At 43.7% G+C, this 20,109-nt stretch overlaps 1 protein-coding gene across 1 annotated transcript; it reads left to right on the forward strand.

Annotated features, from left to right (window-relative positions):
- Positions 1–1,299: 1,299 nt before the first annotated feature.
- LOC104008545 (myosin heavy chain, skeletal muscle, adult-like) lies at positions 1,300–18,700 on the forward strand. Its single transcript, XM_087751352.1, has 38 exons — positions 1,300–1,503; positions 1,592–1,735; positions 1,829–1,985; positions 3,077–3,104; positions 3,203–3,317; positions 3,411–3,503; positions 4,605–4,668; positions 4,761–4,859; positions 4,943–5,046; positions 5,127–5,265; positions 5,512–5,630; positions 5,721–5,870; positions 6,764–6,934; positions 7,908–8,214; positions 8,323–8,402; positions 8,827–8,914; positions 9,007–9,124; positions 10,210–10,333; positions 10,419–10,555; positions 10,657–10,912; positions 12,651–12,893; positions 13,000–13,176; positions 13,263–13,408; positions 13,496–13,586; positions 13,675–14,064; positions 14,179–14,305; positions 14,536–14,654; positions 14,965–15,161; positions 15,495–15,678; positions 15,765–15,930; positions 16,104–16,228; positions 16,434–16,742; positions 16,843–17,046; positions 17,293–17,418; positions 17,513–17,683; positions 17,770–17,874; positions 18,018–18,113; positions 18,545–18,700. The coding sequence occupies exons 1-38, from the start codon at positions 1,300–1,302 to the stop codon at positions 18,698–18,700; spliced, it is 5,829 nt and encodes a 1,942-aa protein (XP_087607478.1).
- Positions 18,701–20,109: the final 1,409 nt, after the last annotated feature.

A 20,109-nucleotide genomic window follows, 5' to 3' on the forward strand; every position in this document is an offset into this window, starting at 1 on the left:
CATTTAAAATTTTGCTGGTGAAACCTCCAATCTCCTGGGGCCTATCAATCTAACTGGAAAGAGCAACTTTTTGAGGAAGGGTTGGGGGCCTTAGACACAGAATATTAAAAGAATGTAGAAGTTGCCCTGCTCAGCTGGACAAGGCATAAGTGACTTAAGCATTTTCCAAAGTTAAGTAGATGTCTGGAAATGTAAAAAGCAACACAAATTATCCAGTTGGCACTTTTCTAAATTTGACTCACATTATAGAACCCATCAGTGCTAGCAATATGTTAGTGCTAGGAGCTTATATTTATCATCACCATTAGCAACCCAAATGATGGATGGAATGCATCCTCAGGAATGGGACAGATGAGATCAAACCAAGGGACTCATGACTATGCTACAGAGTGATGTTACCCTTAAGAAGGCTCCCAAAAGTCTTCAGCCTGGAGCTGAAAACCTCATGAATTTTAGAAAAGACAGTGTGAAGTCCTGCATGTAGGAAAGAACAGCCCCATATAACAGGATATGTTGGCTGTTATCTGGCTAGAAAACACCTTTGCAGAACAGGGTAATGTGTCCTGGTGCACGTGTCAGCAGTGTGCCTTTGGGAGAATGAAGGCCAACAGCACATTTTTGTCAGGCACTCATAACTGCAGCCAGCAGGTAAAGGGAAGTGATTCTTCCCCTGCATTCAGCTCCTACATCTGGAGCACTGTGTCCAGTTTGGTGCTCCCTGGTGACAAGAAAGACATTGACGTTCTGGAGTGAGTCCAGTGGAGAGCTTCCAACATACGTAGGAGCAAACAACGCATGAGGAGAGGCTGAAAGGGTGGAGTTTGATCACTCTGGAGACAAAATTAAAATGTGGTTATCTTATTGCTATCTTCAACAAAAAGTGAGTGGTTATACAGTAAAAAGATCCAGACTCTTCTCAGATGTTCAGAGTGAAAGGATGAGGGACAACAGATATGTGTTGCAGCAACAGAAATCTTGATCAAGTATTAGGGAAAAAAATTGGGTGGTCAGACATTAAACAGGGATAAAGAGGGACTAAGGAATCTCCATTCTTGGAGATAATCAAAACTTCACTGGAAAAACGTTACTGGAAAGGTAACTTGATCCAACATTTGCCCTGCTTTTCACAGGGAAGTGGACCAAAGAACTGCCTGAGATTCTTCCCAAATCACACGTTCTGTGACATCATTTAAATTTTTCAATAAACTGTGTGGCAACAAAAAATGTTGACTCCTTTGGGCAACATATCTGCTCTTCCACAGTGTTCTCTCCTGACAAGCCCCTCCATAAAGTGCAGACATGTCATCAGACTCTGAGATGGCCATCTTTGGGGAGGCAGCTCCTTACCTCCGAAAGTCAGAAAAGGAGAGAATTGCGGCCCAGAACAAGCCTTTTGATGCCAAGACATCTGTCTTTGTGGTGCATCCTAAGGAATCCTTTGTGAAAGGGACAATCCAGAGCAAAGAATCAGGGAAGGTCACTGTCAAGACTGAAGCTGGAGAGGTGGGTAAAATGCAAGACTTACAAACAGTATTAAACTCCTATTCTGGGCTCTTAGCTGACATGCAGGTATCTTTCTTTCCTCTGACAGAGTCTGACTGTGAAGGAAGATCAAATCTTCTCCATGAACCCTCCCAAGTATGATAAAATCGAGGACATGGCTATGATGACCCACCTCCACGAACCTGCTGTGCTGTACAACCTCAAAGAGCGTTATGCAGCCTGGATGATCTACGTAAGTACCAGCAGCAGTCTTCCTTTGGGCGGCTAGGTGGAACTGCTCTGCCAGGCTAAGTGGAAGCCAACGTGCTGTCTCCCTTCCTCGCAGACCTACTCGGGACTCTTCTGTGTCACTGTCAACCCCTACAAGTGGCTGCCGGTGTACAACCCGGAGGTGGTGTTGGCCTACCGAGGCAAGAAGCGCCAGGAGGCCCCTCCACACATCTTCTCCATCTCTGACAACGCCTATCAGTTCATGCTAACTGGTGAGTGGCTCCATCTGTTTCAGAGGGATTGTACTATGAATTTCTCTGAAGGGATACTCTGTCTCAGTAATATGAGGAGACTTTTTCAAAGCTTTCATGATTCTGATTAATAGATACTACTGTAGATTTTACTATCTTTACACTATTATTTCTGCTATTTTAAATGAAAGACAGCCCTGCATTCAGTGAGATGTTCTGGCATTTTGCATGTTTGTTTTAATTTCATGCTAACAGGTGAGTGAGTGGTTGTCTGAGTGATTCCATTAAAAAGACATTTTAGAAGTAATCACAGAGTTTCTCTGATAAATATGCTAATACTTCCTTAACACATCCTTAGAGTTTTATTTCAATCATAGCATTAATCACTGCTAATTTAAACAGGAATTTTTCACGTCAGTATTTCTAAAAAGGAAGTATAGTACCAGAGATATTTAGTGTGTTACGGAAAACAATAAGCCAATTGGACTAGGTGGAGCAAGGAATATAATTATGTCTGTAATGAAATACTGAAATTGAACACGGCATGAGATCCATATGTGATGTGAAAATTCTGTCGAACGATGTGAAGTTAATTCATCAAAGGGTTACAGGAAAAATCAATATCACAAATATTCAGATTTGTCTTGATAAAACCATGACATGAAAATATGAAATAGAATTATGTATTGCTGCTAGTTTTGCTTCCACCTTTTCATTCTTTTCTTTCTCTGTGCTGTTGGGTTCAGAACTATTACCCGTGCTCAGGATTCCTTTGTCATGGGTTCTTACTATCCCCTGCTCTACTTTTGCTCTAAATAGCGTCTGTGTAGCAGAAAATTAAAACAACAAAACCTGAAAGAATTTACTGTATGCAGGAGAAAAAAGACCATAAAGAGTGCAGTAGGGAAGAAACAAATGTCCCTTCAAGGGTTTTCATTGTTCATGGAAAAGCATTACTTTGCAAAGACCTGAATTTTTAAAAACTGTTACTAGTAAGCAAAGGAAAAAGCATGCAGATATTTTTCTTGTCATAACTTGCATTTACTGCATTAATTTTCAGTCTTTTTATGTTCTTCATGTACAAAATCTATTTGTTTTTGCCTCTTTCACAGATCGTGAGAACCAGTCAATCCTGATCACGTATGTACACTCCCTGCTCGGGTCCCTGTGGGGCTGCCCAGTGCCAGGGGACCTCCTGCCTGACCACACGCTCTCTGCTTCTCTCTTTGGTTTGACAGCGGAGAATCCGGTGCAGGGAAGACTGTGAACACAAAGCGTGTCATCCAGTACTTTGCAACAATTGCAGCGAGTGGGGAGAAGAAGAAGGAGGAGCAGCAGTCAGGCAAAATGCAGGTAAATTAATAGGTAGTGGCTGGAATCAATGCTTTTCTCTATTCCTGACATGATTTTTGGAAAGGATAACCAGCAATAATTATTGTCTTGTAGGGAACGCTTGAGGATCAAATCATCAGCGCCAACCCACTGCTGGAGGCCTTTGGAAACGCTAAGACCGTGAGGAACGACAACTCCTCACGCTTTGTAAGTTTTTGATCAGAGAAGTTGACATTTACAGGTGAACAAGGATGTCAGAACAGAAGCTGTCACTTCTGAAGTGTCATGGTTGGATGATTTTATTCATTGAACTAATATTTTCGTCATATTTTTGTCAAATAAAAACTATCTAAATAGACTATCTAATTAACAATGTAACTTTAAAAGTGTAGTACAGCAAACAAATATTTACAAAGGGGGGACATTTAAATATGTATATATATCTGTATTACTTAACATTTATAAATATATGTATATACACATACTCCTGGCATCTTTCATACAGAGTGTAGCTACAAATTTCTGTAAATTGATGCAATGCAGAAGGAAAGGAGGGAGGGAGGAAAAGACAGACAGACAGAATGGAAATTGCCTGCATCAGATCAGCAAAAATAAGAACCTCTTGTTTTTTAGACACAGAACTGGGCAGGTCTATTAATCTGACTGTTCAGACCTTGACACAAGTTGTTGGGGAAGGGATAGATGTCTTCAAGATTTCCTATCAGAAACCAAACTATTTTAATGAAAGAAAATTTAATTCATAAATTTTATTAGATAAGCTGTGAATGTCCTTGAGAAATCACAATACCAACCTACAGTCGCAGCCTGACGTTCTATGTTCTGGCTGTGTTGCCCCTAACCCCAGAACTCAGAAAATAACAGCTGCCTTCTGTTTTTCCACAAGATCCAAAAAACTCGTTTAACATTTACACCACCAAAATCCACTTTCACAGCATCCTATCTGATTAAAAAATGAAGCGACTGCATCTTGGCTTTCTTTATATCTATCTGTTTGAATTGAGGCATAAATGACTTAATAAGAGGCTTGCTTAGTGGTTTTCTCTTTCCTGTGCATTCAGGGCTACCAACTAAATAATAATTACTTTGCTCAGATCTTTAATTTAGTATTGCCAGTACAGAGAGTTTCCTAAAATTTTTTTTGTTCTGTTTTGCCTTTTTTAAGAAAAATAAGAAAAACAAATCAAAACAACTTCTAAGTTTAAATCCTGTTCTTTATGGAGAATGTAAGGTTACATACTTATAGTCTTAGTGAAATTTCAAAATGCCTTTTTTCTTTCCCTTCTAAAGGGCAAATTCATTCGAATCCACTTTGGAGCCACAGGCAAACTGGCTTCTGCTGACATTGAAACATGTAAGAGACCTCCTGCCCTGATCACATTCCTTCCTCCCTTTACACCTCAGTGTACTTTCTCAGGCCTAATTCTGTTCTACAATTCTTGCCAGATCTGCTGGAGAAGTCCAGAGTCACTTTCCAGCTCAAGGCAGAAAGAAGCTACCACATATTTTACCAGATCATGTCCAACAAGAAGCCAGAGCTAATTGGTAGGAAATATTCTAAATTGCTTGATGGAATCTAAACATGTTTAACATTTATCTTCATTCCTGTGTCCAATTCCTCTTTACAGACATGCTCCTCATTACCACCAACCCGTATGACTATCACTTTGTGAGTCAAGGTGAGATCACAGTTCCCAGCATTAATGACCAGGAGGAGCTGATGGCTACAGATGTAAGTGACACAGAGCATATTGGTATGGTGAAAGTTCCATTTAATGGCCCAGAGGTTCATCTGACTGATTCTGTTGCCAGAGTGCCATTGACATCCTGGGCTTCACTGCTGATGAGAAAACAGCCATTTACAAGCTGACAGGGGCTGTCATGCACTACGGGAACCTGAAGTTCAAGCAGAAGCAGCGTGAGGAGCAGGCAGAGCCAGATGGCACAGAAGGTATTAACAAAACCTAGAACACCCAATAGTAGAAACAATTACATATCTGGCAGTTGGCATTCACGTATCTTGCTACAATTTACTTTCATAAACACACAGATCTCATCTTCCATAATATTCATGCTTCTAAATTTCCCTTCAAGCTATCACAAGATTGCAGTGCTGAAACCTACAACTACATCTTAGAGGACATGCACTTTCAATGATCACTTCTCTGTCACTGTCTCCCTCTCTCTTTGTGTATAGTGGCTGACAAAGCTGCCTATTTGATGGGTCTGAACTCAGCAGACTTGCTCAAGGCCCTCTGCTACCCCCGAGTCAAGGTTGGGAATGAGTATGTGACCAAAGGTCAAACCGTGCAGCAGGTACCAACCAGACGGTAACTGGGAAGCTCTGTCTTGATTTACTCTCTTGCTCTGGGTACTATTTTCCTTCCGCCGAATACTTTATTTTAGGTGAACAATGCAGTGGGTGCACTGGCAAAGGCTGTCTATGAGAAGATGTTCCTGTGGATGGTTGTTCGCATCAACCAACAGCTGGACACAAAGCAGCCCAGACAGTACTTCATCGGTGTGCTGGACATTGCTGGCTTCGAGATCTTTGATGCAAGTACCACAGATATCATAGTAAAATCTTGAGAAGGCAATTAGGGCTCAAGAGAAACTGGAGAATTATGGTGGGGTTTTTTTGAAAACATTCAATTCACTTGCAATTTCAAATCAAGTTTTGTGTTTTGAAAAAAAAATTTTTTTATTTTCTAGAAATGCTTTCCTTCCTTGTATATGTCACTACTTTTTCTCCAGCACAATCCATGAACTTCAATGGATCTGCATGTAATAGCCTTATGTGATACACAAGGAAGAAACAGCTGCCTTTCACATAATTAGCACAAATGTTGTAGCTTTTCAATAATTTTAGCTTAGTATTAAAAAAATCTATTGACAAGTAGCACACAAATACCAAAGATACAATATCACAGAGAGGAGGAAGAGAAAGGTGGATTTAAGTCCCACACAAAATTGTGCCAAGGCTTTGGAAAAAGAGAGCAATATATATCCCTTGCTTCTGAAGAGCCAAAGGGTGATTCCAACAGGAAGAATGCATTGGCTGCCGTTAGTGCAGACAGACCACTTTATAGACATTTGTTGAAGGTACCTGAGTCCAAACCAGGACAGGTATACACTAACAATGTCTAATTTTTTTGTAAGGACAATGGGAAAATTTACATAATACAAGTGAAAAGAGTGATGTAAATTGCACCTTCATAGGGATAAGACTACCAAATCATTTTAGAATTTGATTTAAAAATAAATTATATATGTAAACAAGCAAAGAGCAAAAAAACCTCAACTTCTTTAAAAACAGTTAATGGGATGTTTTAACATTAAGAAAATCTTTAACTGGACATCCCTGCATGGGATTCCGAGTGCACAGCAGAAAGCTATGCAAGAAGTTCTTCATCTTGAGAATGAGTAAATCTTGTCTTTGCACTGAGCAGTTCAACAGCCTGGAGCAGCTGTGCATCAACTTCACCAACGAGAAACTGCAACAGTTCTTCAACCACCACATGTTCGTGCTGGAGCAGGAAGAGTACAAGAAGGAAGGGATTGAATGGGAGTTCATTGACTTTGGGATGGACCTGGCTGCCTGCATTGAGCTCATTGAAAAAGTATGTTGATTACATTTAAGATTTTGTTATTTCTTCTTTGTGACAGAATTTTAGGATTTTTCTTCAGCCTTGTTTTTTGCTTGCCCTAATGCTTCACAAACTTACCTATTATTATCCATTTATATTCCTGGCTATTTGTATTCAAAAAGTTCCTTTTCATTTCAAATATTGTATATATTCAGAAAGAAATTTCTAAGGACCTTTGTGATTAGCTACATATGAAGTACCTTTAGGTTATCCATTAACTACATCATTATGCATTTTTTAAAAATTAACTGTAATTTTGCTTGTTTGGCAATGGAAGGCTTAATGTGATCACACATAACTTGATGGGAAGGATTCTCTATAGGTGGGTATTCTAGTCTACAAAGATCAAAGATCTCTTTTCAGAAACCCAGACACAATTTTCAGTACTATGATTATGATTTCAATATTAATACTGTGATTTCTGAAACACAATTTCTAAGTAAAATCATAAGTAAGTACAGAAAAAAGGTACTGGATGAACAGGGGTGAATAAAACCATCACTATGAGCTGACACTGTTTTTTGTAACATCATCTTGTATAGGAATGAAAAGACAGAAATATCTCATCAAAATAAGATTTCAGGAAGTAGATGAAAGATCTGTTGATCTCTTGAACGAAGGTCAGTTTTAGTAAGACACCTTCATCTGCAAAATTCATCTGCTATGGGAAAGCATTAATGCAAAAAATAAAATCTCCTTTTGATTCGTCGGTTTCCAAATTATTTAGAAAACTGTGTGATTATTGTGACAATATCAGTTCTAAAATGCATTAGTTTCAGACACAAATTCATATTTTGTCTAGAACCACATGTGCAAAACTTAACAAAGATTTGATCCCTTTTTGTTCCAAAAAAGTAATCCATCTCTGTTTCCTGTGCCTTACTGCAGTCTCCTTCTGAAGGCAGATCTGTATTTTATCGCTGTTATTTTTTGCTGCTTCTCCCAGCCCATGGGCATCTTCTCCATCCTGGAAGAGGAGTGCATGTTCCCCAAGGCAACTGACACCTCTTTCAAGAACAAGCTCTATGACCAGCATCTGGGCAAATCCAACAACTTCCAGAAGCCCAAGCCTGGCAAGGGCAAGGCTGAGGCTCACTTCTCCCTGGTGCACTATGCTGGCACGGTGGACTACAACATCTCTGGCTGGCTTGAAAAGAACAAGGACCCCCTAAATGAAACGGTTATTGGGCTGTATCAGAAATCATCTGTGAAGACACTGGCATTACTTTTTGTCTCTGCTGGTGGAGAGGCAGGTCAGTTCTCTGAAATGTCATCTCTTTTGTGCACAGTGGTTCTGCAAATCTGTGGAATCATGAATGGGCCCCAAAGCCATAAATATTTCATTATCTTCACTTTATCAGAGGCTAGTGGTGGTGGCGGCGGGAAGAAAGGTGGCAAGAAGAAGGGTTCTTCTTTTCAGACTGTCTCAGCTCTTTTCCGGGTAAGTAAGCACTTTATCTTTTCGTCTACGCAAATTAGAATTAAACTGCACTTTCAACTGGCTCAGCCACAGTAAAAAAACAAACAACTTTCATTCAGATCCACATTAAAACAAACCCCAAAACTTATGGAATGAAAGAAAAATGACATTGTAAAGTCTTACACTTAAAATAAACATGAATTTTCTCATAAAACTATGAAGTACCCACTCTCTATCCCTCCTTGGGTTGGTGGCAACTTTTTTTCTTATCTTAAAAGGTGATGTTCAGTGTTCAGAATCAGAGGGGTTTGAGCTGTTAATTGAGGTATTAGCAGCTGATAATTTTCAGGCCAGTGCATCTCCATTGATAGGCCTAAGTTCAAAGAACCTAAGAATTAGTTTTCCCATATTTCATATAAACACACACTAACTCATGGTCCCACAGGAGAACCTAAACAAGCTGATGACCAATCTACGGAGCACTCACCCCCATTTTGTCCGTTGCATCATCCCAAATGAAACAAAAACACCTGGTAAGACGCTCAGGCACAACAAGAACTTCCTCTGATACAGCCATTCACCTCTACGGGGGAAACTAGTATTCATTTATGCTCTGATTTTCTAGGTGCTATGGAGCATGAACTGGTACTTCACCAGCTGCGGTGTAACGGCGTGCTGGAAGGCATCAGAATTTGCAGGAAGGGATTCCCCAGCAGAGTCCTCTACGCTGACTTCAAGCAGAGGTAAGAGCTATGAAATGATTAGTCAGGTGTCCTCACTGATTGCTGTTCATCAAACAGCTGAAGTTTGCCAGTGTCCCTGAACATGGAAGCACAATAGAGCTACAAAAGCCAATGCTTACAAGATCGAGGGAGGCGATTCTTCCCCTCTATTCCACTCTTGTGAGACCCCACATGGAGTACTGTATTCAGCTCTGGGGCCCCCAACATAAAAAGGATGTTCATGTCCAGAGCAAGTCCAGAGGAGGACCACGAAGATGATCAGTGGGCTGGAGCACATCTCCTATGAGGACAGGCTCAGAGAGTTGGGATTGTTCAGCCTGCAGAAGACAAGCCTCCAGAGAGACCTTAGCTGGAGATGGACTTTTTACAAGGGCACATAGTGACAAGACAAGGGATAATGGCTTTAAACTGAAAGAGGGCAGATTTAGATTAGATATAAGGAAGAAATTCTTCACTATGAGGGTGGTGAGGCACTGGAACAGGTTTCTGAGAGAAGCTGTGGATGTCCACTCCCTGGAATTGTTCAAGACCAGGCTAGATGGCGTTTTGAGCAACCTACTCTAGTGGAAGGTGTCTCTGCCTAAGGCAAGGGGGTTGGAACCAGATGATCCTTAAGGTCCCTTCCAACCCAACCCATTCTATGATTCTGAGATTCTATGATTCTATGAAGATTAAAACATGCAGATAGGGATGTGGCTGCAATACGTTATCAGACAAAAATGACAAACTCAGATAATGGGCTTTTGCCATTGTATCAGCTGCAGGTTTCAGGGGAAGATGCTTTCCTCCTATACACATAGTGGCAACATTCCTCTCTAGCAACAGTTTAAGTGAAAAAGGTATCAAACTGAAATGGCTGGAGATGAGTGTCCTCTTTTCACCTATGACTGATCACCTAAAGATAGTACAAGTTTCCTTAATTTTGTTATCAGATTAGGACTTCATTACAAGTGTATCTCTAAAGAAGGGATGGAATTCCAGCTTCCTCAGCCTGGTTCTGCTGCAAAGACTGCTGTTAATTTCAATAAACCGTACCACCTTGTGACTTGAGATTGCCTTCGTTCGTATTTCCTCTCATTCCACAGATACAAGGTGCTTAATGCCAGTGCTATCCCAGAGGGACAGTTCATTGATAGCAAGAAGGCTTCTGAGAAGCTTCTGGGCTCAATCGATGTGGACCACACCCAGTACAAATTTGGCCACACCAAGGTACAAACCTTCCTTCACTCACTCGCTGCCTGTCTGTGCTTTGCTCTACCTGACAGTGATGTGTGGCAACATTCCCTTTCTCAAGGTGTTCTTCAAAGCTGGGCTGCTGGGACTCCTGGAGGAGATGAGGGATGAGAAGCTGGCACAGCTCATCACTCGCACACAGGCCAGGTGCAGGGGCTTCCTGATGAGAGTGGAGTACCAGAGAATGGTGGAGAGGAGGTAGACATTCCTCATCTTCAGTTAAAGTCACTGTACTTGGGGGAAAGTGTTGGCACGCATCATGCTGAAAATATTCAATGCACGTTTTAATTGTGCTTCAGGGAGTCCATCTTCTGCATCCAGTACAATGTTCGGTCCTTCATGAATGTCAAGCACTGGCCCTGGATGAAGCTGTTCTTCAAGATCAAGCCCTTGCTGAAGAGTGCAGAATCTGAGAAGGAGATGGCCAACATGAAGGAGGAGTTTGAGAAAACCAAGGAAGAGCTTGCAAAGTCTGAGGCAAAGAGGAAGGAGCTGGAGGAGAAAATGGTTTCATTGCTGCAGGAGAAAAATGATTTGCAGCTCCAAGTGCAGGCTGTGAGTACCGCTGTTTATTTCCCACTCAGAAAAGCAGTCTACATTCCAACTGCTCTTTTGCAAGCAGAAGGTCAGAGTCTAGATGACCAGCTGCCAGATATTTCTTGAATTATGCATCATATTGACTGTGAAGCTGAAGAAACTAGCGTCTCACAGTAGCATGGCGAGCCCTCTGAGAGCCCGTGCAAAGAGGCAGGGAACTCCAGGTGGGAGTCAGTGCTCTTGCTTTCTGAGGAAGAAGCCGTCTGTGGCTAGCCAAGATGAAATACTCAGCACAGGGTTGTACCTGAACCCCCAGCTCTGTCTGAGCAGGTGAGTCCTGCAGGCAGTAGCCCTCTCTGGCCAGGATTAATTCATTTGGGACAGTAAATGCAACCTAGAATTCAAATTGATGCTTGCCAATTCAGCCACTTAATAACTAACGGGTAATTGTTCATTCAGGAAGTGGGAAATAGGGCTTGAAATTTCTCCTCAGTCTAAAAAGAGATTAATCCAGAGCTCCTGCTTCTGAACAGAAGTCTCCTCTTCCAGGGGTGTTTTACGGTGGTGTTTTACTGTGGTCAAGAGTGCTCAGTATTCCCTGGGCAGATGAAAGGCACAGGTAGATACACCCTGACACAGGCAGATGTCGAACCTCCCTAGTGAAATGGCTGAGTCCTGCCCATCCTGCTTCAATCCATAACCCTTAAATGCAAAAGTGTGTACCAAATTTGGAGAGCATATGTATGTATAATAATATTAAAGCACCATCTCTGGGTAGGCACTTCACACCTCTGTATTATTTAGACGTAATTTAGTACAACAATTTAGAATAACAAAGCAGATGAGTATCAAGCAAAACCTTGCATCTCTGAGTACTGTAGTGCTTTGCATCTGCAACCTGGATTTTCATCATATGCCATGTGGTAGATTTGTTATTAGCAATATCCCATGAACCTTGTAGGCACGCCAAATTTAGAAAAATAAATTATTAATTAAAAATATACTCCAACAGTATTTGATATCCACAGCCCATCTTACAAAGCAATTCTAAATTACTCATTAAATTATTGAAAGCACTGAAATTACCAAATACGTTATTCACGTTTCCCCTAGTTCTATAGTGATTTGAGTCTTCAGTTAGAAAATGGGAAAGCTAGGGTTTTTTTCCTCAGTGTACAACAGAAAAATAGATATAGATTTTGATCTTCTTACCCATACAAGGATCTGCCAATTAAACTCACTTAGGACAAAGCCATTCAAATGAAATACCAAAGACCGAAGGAATAGAAAGCCAGCTGAAAGCAGCATTGAAAACTCCAGACAAACAGGCTGGAAATATGACAAGTATGCACGTTTTTTAACAGGCAATACCTCTATAGTATGTGCATTCATTTTAATGAATGTAGAAGACTGATATTCTTTTTTATTGAAGGAAAAAGCCTGCAAGTCCATTCCATTGAAAAATTAGTAACGGATATGGTCACTTTTTGGTGATGCCTGTAAGTGCATGAGGCATTCTCACGGCTGCAAATTCGGAGAGATATTTTTGAAAGAGCCAAAAAAAATTGAAGTTGTTGCAAACTGAGAACTTCCATAACTATTTCCCAGACAGAAAAACTGACAACATTGTCCAGCTGTGTGAGTGGAAGGGCTATTTCAGACATGGCTCTTACATATGTCAATCTAGTAAGAGAAAAGATAAAGAAGAGAAGCTTCCAAATACTATAAACAAAGAAAATCTGTGTCGCCCCACCAGGAAGCGGACAGCTTGGCTGATGCTGAGGAAAGATGTGACCAGCTCATCAAAACCAAAATCCAGCTGGAAGCCAAAATTAAGGAGGTGACCGAAAGGGCTGAGGATGAGGAGGAAATTAATGCTGAGCTGACAGCCAAGAAGAGGAAACTGGAGGACGAATGTTCAGAGCTGAAGAAAGATATTGACGACCTTGAGTTAACGCTGGCCAAGGTTGAGAAAGAAAAACATGCCACCGAAAACAAGGTAATGAGGCAGAACCTGTCAGTCACAGTCCAGAAAAGAGCACTGCGCTGTTAGAGGACTTGTGTATCTACTTCCTTTATTTACACTTGCTGCCTTCTTCTCAAAGGTGAAAAACCTCACAGAGGAGATGGCAGCCCTGGACGAGACCATTGCCAAGCTGACCAAAGAGAAGAAAGCCCTCCAAGAGGCCCATCAGCAGACACTGGACGACCTGCAGGCAGAAGAGGACAAAGTCAATACTCTGACCAAAGCCAAGACTAAGCTGGAGCAGCAAGTGGACGATGTAAGCACACAGGCATAGAGCAAGAATAAGTCCAGGTACGGAGTTCGACCTGGCTGGCAGAGCACTGATGGTCTTGTTCTTTGTAGCTGGAAGGGTCCCTGGAGCAAGAGAAGAAACTGCGCATGGACCTTGAGAGAGCTAAGAGGAAACTCGAAGGAGACCTGAAGCTGGCCCATGACAGCATAATGGATCTGGAAAATGATAAGCAGCAGCTGGATGAGAAACTGAAGAAGTAAGTGTGGCTGTGGGGCACCTGAGTGCTGGGCTGGTGCACTTGTCTTCTTCCTTTGAGCTCTAACACGGTTTGCTTTGCCCAAAGGAAAGACTTTGAAATCAGCCAGATCCAGAGCAAAATCGAGGATGAGCAAGCCCTGGGCATGCAACTACAGAAGAAGATCAAGGAGCTGCAGGCAAGTCTCTGTTCCTTCTCTTCTGCCCTTCAGAAAGACATCAGGTAGGAGGAGGGCACGTGTGTGAAGGGTCCCTAATGTTCCCCAGGCTCGCATTGAGGAACTGGAGGAGGAAATTGAGGCTGAACGTGCCTCTCGGGCAAAAGCAGAGAAGCATCGGGCTGACCTCTCGCGGGAGCTAGAGGAGATCAGCGAGCGCCTGGAAGAAGCAGGAGGGGCTACCGCGGCTCAGATCGATATGAACAAGAAGCGTGAGGCAGAGTTTCAGAAGATGCGCCGTGACCTCGAAGAGGCCACACTGCAGCACGAAGCCACGGCTGCCGCCCTGCGGAAGAAGCACGCGGACAGCACAGCTGAGCTTGGGGAGCAGATCGACAACCTGCAACGAGTGAAGCAGAAGCTGGAGAAGGAGAAGAGTGAGCTGAAGATGGAGATTGACGACTTGGCCAGTAACATGGAGTCCGTCTCCAAAGCCAAGGTACACAAATACCTTATAGGCTCATTGAACCAGTGGAATACAGTACAACTTCTTGCACCTGCTATCATTGAGTGTGAATGGTTAATCCCTCCCCTTCCCTATGTTGCCACACAGGCAAGTCTGGAGAAGACGTGTCGCACACTGGAAGATCAGCTAAGTGAGATTAAGACAAAGGAAGAAGAGCATCAGCGCATGATCAATGACCTCAATGCTCAAAGAGCTCGTCTGCAGACAGAATCAGGTAACACATACACACGTCTGGTGTGCAAATGAATAAAGTCAGAGAGTTTTTGCAGAGACGACCCTTCTGGGCATATGGTCTGTCCAACAGCCTTTGTCTGCCCTGTAATGCATGAAATGTGATCCTAAGCTTCTGCAAGGTCTGCTAACTATCTGGTTTTACAGCCCCAAATGTCCACAATACTGTCATCAATGGCAATAAAAGGCTTGTATATCTGCAAACTTTCCCAGGTGAATATTCACGCCAGGTGGAAGAGAAGGATGCTCTGATTTCTCAGCTGTCAAGAGGCAAGCAGGCATTTACCCAACAGATTGAGGAACTCAAGAGGCACCTAGAGGAAGAGATAAAGGTGAGAAGGCTTTCCAAAGTCCGTCTTATCCATTAGATTCCTCCTTTCTAAGAGGTGTTTCAGACATTTATGAAAGTACAGAACTATCATGATAAGACAGGAAAAAAAACACTTAGGTAATTCAGTCCAAGTCTTCTCATGTTAGCTATTCCCTGTAGTTTATCCATTATTTCTTCTGTCAGTCCCAGCTTCTTTCCCCATTCAACATATTGTTGTCATCTTGCATAGAAGAATATCCAGTGTCCAATAACATTTCAGTCAGGAGCTTCCCCACGATATTTCCATTCATTGTTGCCTCTTTTTCACCCAGGCCAAGAGTGCCCTGGCCCACGCCTTGCAGTCTGCTCGCCATGACTGTGACTTGCTCCGGGAACAATATGATGAGGAGCAAGAAGCCAAGGGGGAGCTGCAGCGTGCCCTGTCCAAGGCCAACGGCGAAGTGGCCCAGTGGAGAACCAAATATGAGACGGACGCTATTCAGCGCACGGAGGAGCTGGAGGAGGCCAAGTACGTGGGGAATGCGGGGAAGGCTGGCAGAGACTAAGAATGGAAATCGGAGGAGGCCGCTGTGATATTGTCAGGAAGAAGCCAATGTTCTGCTTTGGGGTGGGGTGGCAGGAGGATAGGAAATACATCCTATAACGCATGTGGGTTGGACAAAAAAAAGCAGGTAAATGTGTAGGAGGCAGAGAATGGCAGACAGAAACCATGTAGTATGTAGACAAATAGAAGAGGAATGTGGACCAGACTCTGAAGTGGCTAAGCATGCTGTTGAGAAAAGCACCACAGTACAAATTTCTCATTACTTGCTAACTGTGAGTTGTACTTACCACCTCCCAGGAAGAAGCTGGCACAGCGCCTGCAGGATGCAGAGGAACATGTCGAAGCTGTCAATGCCAAATGTGCCTCCCTGGAAAAGACCAAGCAGAGGCTGCAGAACGAAGTGGAGGACCTGATGATTGACGTGGAGCGATCGAATGCTGCCTGCGCAGCTCTGGATAAGAAGCAGAAGAACTTTGACAAGGTCTTTTGGGCTCCAGACCTGGGGCTCCTGGGCAGAGCATCCCCTCCTCATTGCCACATCCATACTCACGCCCCGTTTCTCTTCAGATCCTGGCAGAATGGAAGCAGAAGTATGAGGAAACGCAGACTGAGCTGGAAGCTTCCCAGAAGGAGGCTCGCGCTCTCAGCACGGAGCTGTTTAAGATGAAGAATGCCTATGAGGAGTCTTTGGACCACCTGGAAACGCTGAAGCGTGAGAACAAGAACTTGCAGCGTAAGTCCCTGGCCCTCTGCTCCTGGCAGGGCTTTCTCACTATGCACCACTACCCACCGCTCCACATGCGTCTGTGCCTGCAGGTCTGCAAAGCTGCCTTTTACGTTGGTGTGGCCAGGGCCCTCCCCATTCTGCTCTGTGCCTGACCATGCCCTTGGTCTTTGTTCCCACAGAGGAGATTTCTGACCTCACGGAGCAGATTGCTGAGGGAGGAAAGGCGATTCATGAGCTGGAGAAAGTCAAGAAGCAGATGGAGCAGGAGAAATCTGAACTCCAAGCCTCTCTAGAGGAAGCTGAGGTACACAGAATTATTTATTGCTCTCTTACACCACTTGGATCTCTCTCTCATTATTCAGTGTTGTGATGTCATTCTCACACACAACAAGAAAACAGTGTTTGTATTAAAGTGTAGAGATATTATCTAAACATGGCACTCCTTTTTATTCAGAGCTTCAGGTTCAACACTTGTCACATAAAAAGTATTCTAATTTATTCTTGTCCAGGCCTCCCTGGAACACGAAGAGGGGAAGATCCTGCGCCTCCAGCTTGAGCTCAACCAGGTGAAGTCTGAGATTGACAGGAAGATAGCAGAGAAAGATGAGGAGATCGACCAGATGAAGAGAAACCACCTCAGAATTGTGGAGTCGATGCAGAGCACCCTGGACGCTGAGATCAGGAGCAGGAATGAAGCCCTGCGGCTGAAGAAGAAGATGGAGGGAGACCTGAATGAAATGGAGATCCAGCTGAGCCATGCCAACCGCGTGGCTGCAGAGGCACAAAAGAACCTGAGGAACACACAGGCAGTGCTCAAGGTGCGTTCAGCAAAGCTACAGAAAGAGAAATGACATCCCTGACATTTTTGGCACCCAAGCTCACACTGCTGCCTTGCAACTTCTCTTGCCTCTTTTACAGGATACCCAGCTGCACTTGGACGATGCTCTCAGGACACAGGAGGACCTGAAAGAGCAGGTGGCCATGGTGGAGCGCAGAGCAAACCTGCTGCAGGCTGAAGTTGAAGAACTAAGGGCAGCCCTGGAGCAGACGGAGCGGTCGAGGAAAGTGGCTGAGCAGGAGCTTCTGGATGCAAGTGAGCGTGTGCAGCTCCTCCATACCCAGGTAGGTTCTAGGGTTGAATAGACATAATATCTACAGTTCTTAGAGAACTGAAATGATCATTAAGTCTGTTTTCCTTTTTTAACAGCTATATGTCACTGAGTCTTCAGCAGCCTACCATTACCATTAAACAGCAGTGCATATTCTTCATATAAAACATCAATAAAACCTTAAACAAAAATAGGCAATTTCTTTTTTCTAAATATAGTATAAAGCAGCTGGGAAAACACTGTGTTTTTTCTTCAACAGAACACCAGCTTGATCAACATCAAGAAGAAGCTGGAAACAGACATTGCCCAAATTCAGGGTGAAATGGAGGATACGATCCAGGAAGCCCGCAATGCTGAAGAGAAGGCCAAGAAGGCCATCACAGATGTGAGTTGGGGGCTCCTTTCACTGCTGGAGATAAGTACCTCCTCCCCAAACTGTCTGCAGCCCCAAAATGGCTTTGACCCTTTGCTCTCATCAGGCAGCCATGATGGCAGAAGAGCTGAAGAAGGAGCAGGACACCAGTGCCCACCTGGAGAGGATGAAGAAGAACCTGGACCAGACCGTGAAGGACCTGCAGCACCGTCTGGATGAGGCTGAGCAGTTGGCACTGAAGGGAGGCAAGAAGCAAATCCAGAAGCTGGAGGCCAGAGTGCGTAGAGCTTTTATTTGTGCATGAGTGAACATGTCACGTAAGCAGCCAGCAGGGAAGCTCCAAAGATGTGCTTCTCATTGCAGGTGCGGGAGCTGGAAGGGGAGGTTGATGCTGAGCAGAAGCGCAGCGCTGAAGCCGTGAAGGGTGTGCGCAAGTACGAGAGGAGGGTGAAGGAGCTGACCTACCAGGTAAGGCAGGAGGCCTCTGCGGGCTGACACACCCTTATCCCAGCAAACTAAAGCTTTTCCACATGAATTCCAAGCAGAAATGGTATTTTGTGGTGTGGAGAAACCAATAATTCACTCTCTTCCCTGTTTGCCAACTATTCCAGTCTGAGGAAGACCGGAAGAATATTCTCAGGCTCCAGGATCTGGTGGACAAGCTGCAAATGAAGGTGAAATCCTACAAGAGACAAGCTGAGGAGGCTGTAAGTATTGCTTGGAGAATAGCCAAGTGTTGCTTTCTGTGAGTGTCACACAGGTGCTAAGGAGCTGAATATCAGATATTTGGAAAATGCCGGTGATCAACAATCCTGGGTTTTAGGGTCTTTGTCATCCAGATAAAACCCCCTGATACCTGAGCACCAAACAAGTAGAAGAATAAGTACACAAATGACAAATCCAAGTGACAAAATAGCTCCTCAAGCGTGACACAGTACCACTGAGGCTTGTCACGGAGGGTCCTGGATAAGGGAGGATGAGGAGGTCTGTGTGAGGCTTATGTGTAAGCAGTGGTGGGTGGGGGATGGAGGTTTGTGCCTTCCCCCAGGGAAGAGCCGCAGCCCCGCAAGGCCGAGGCGCAGGAGGAGTGAAACCCCTGCCCTGGGCTCCTCACCACCGACTCCTTCTCCCCACACAGGAGGAGCTGTCCAATGTCAACCTCTCCAAGTTCCGCAAGATCCAGCATGAGCTGGAGGAAGCCGAGGAGCGGGCTGACATTGCAGAGTCGCAGGTCAACAAGCTCCGAGTCAAAAGCCGGGAGTTTCACAGTAAGAAGATAGGAGAGGAAGAGTGAGGATGTCATGAGGCAATAAAGCGACCTGAGAGCTGCACAAAATGTGAACCTCTCGGTCACTTTCTTTTGTAATTAGTCTTTGTAACCATGTCGATGTCTAGGGAATAAAGACCGTAGCTTCCTTTGCATACTCAGTATAAGTAGTGCTTTTGGTTGTTTCAATTCAGTTCTGCAGTTACATAAGTTTTGGTTGTTTTCAAATAATTAATTTTCAGGAGTAAGCTCCAAAAATGAATTTATTTTCTGGAATAAGATCCAGAAACTGTACTACTCCAGTTACTGTAACAGTTACAGCTGTCAGAGCAAACAACATCTTTTGCACAGTGTTTCCCAGTAATGGAATCGTAATTTAAAGTTAGAATTATTTTGTATAAGAAGAGAAACTGTAAACCAATATTTTACACGGTTTACAAGGATACATATCAAGAGGAACTGGTTTTGATTATCTGAAACTGGAAATGAGAACAATCTGGGAACATGACAGCATGAAAGAAATCTCCGAGTCTGACACTCTGAGAGTACAGGGAAACACTAAACATGGTAGCTCCACGCTGCCAACCAGTGCTTCCTGTCTGCCTTTTGCAGCAATGAATGAGCTTTGTTGTATAAGTGAATTGAATGTTGGGTGGAAAGAAGTGGCCAAAAGTCATTGACTTTTTTTTTTTTTCATCCCACATGGGGTAACTGCAAACAATTAAATCAGAATATAATGTGTGGGCAGGACAAAAATGAGGGAAAGCTGACCATGAGGAAGAGCTTCAAGGGAGAAAGGATGGCTCCCGACCCCAGCCATTCTCATCACTGCCACGAGGGGGCTGTGCAGTCTGAGCAGATGGCAAGTCTGGATACCACTGATGTCTCCACCCTAAAGCAAAGAGCATTGTACCCACTGGGAGATCACAATGACACTCAACAATAGTGCTTCATTATCTGGAATAGGTGTTTAAAAGAGGCACCTGCCTAATTACCTACACAAGAAGCAGCATTGCAGCATTGTGTAGCTGCTAAAGGCAGATTCTACAAGCAGATGTCAGGAATGGTAACGGAGACTTGTCTCCCTCTCACTACAGGGACACTTATGGGTCCCTCAAGGTTCCTGGCTACCTCTACACCACTACATTTCCAGGGAGGACTTCAAGAAGTTGTGAAGTTGCTGGGGAAGGGAGCTGGAGTTGTTGGAGGGGAGGTGGGGAGGAGGCAGCAGGAAGGAAGCCTTTTGCACTGACCAGAGTGGTCAGTGTGTTTGCAGCAACAGCATTCAGGATTAGCATTCAGCGCTCCTTCTCCCAAGCATGCTGAGGTTTACAGCCAAGGAATCCTCCCATGTTATAACTAAATATGGAAGTCCTTTGCTAGGCAGCAGCTAAATATAATGAAGGAAAAGATGACACCCTGTGTTGACTCTTGTG

Source organism: Nipponia nippon, unplaced genomic scaffold (genome assembly GCF_047370975.1).
Source record: "Nipponia nippon isolate SJK-2023a ecotype South Korea unplaced genomic scaffold, ASM4737097v1 scaffold_14, whole genome shotgun sequence".
Lineage (NCBI taxonomy): Eukaryota > Metazoa > Chordata > Aves > Pelecaniformes > Threskiornithidae > Nipponia > Nipponia nippon.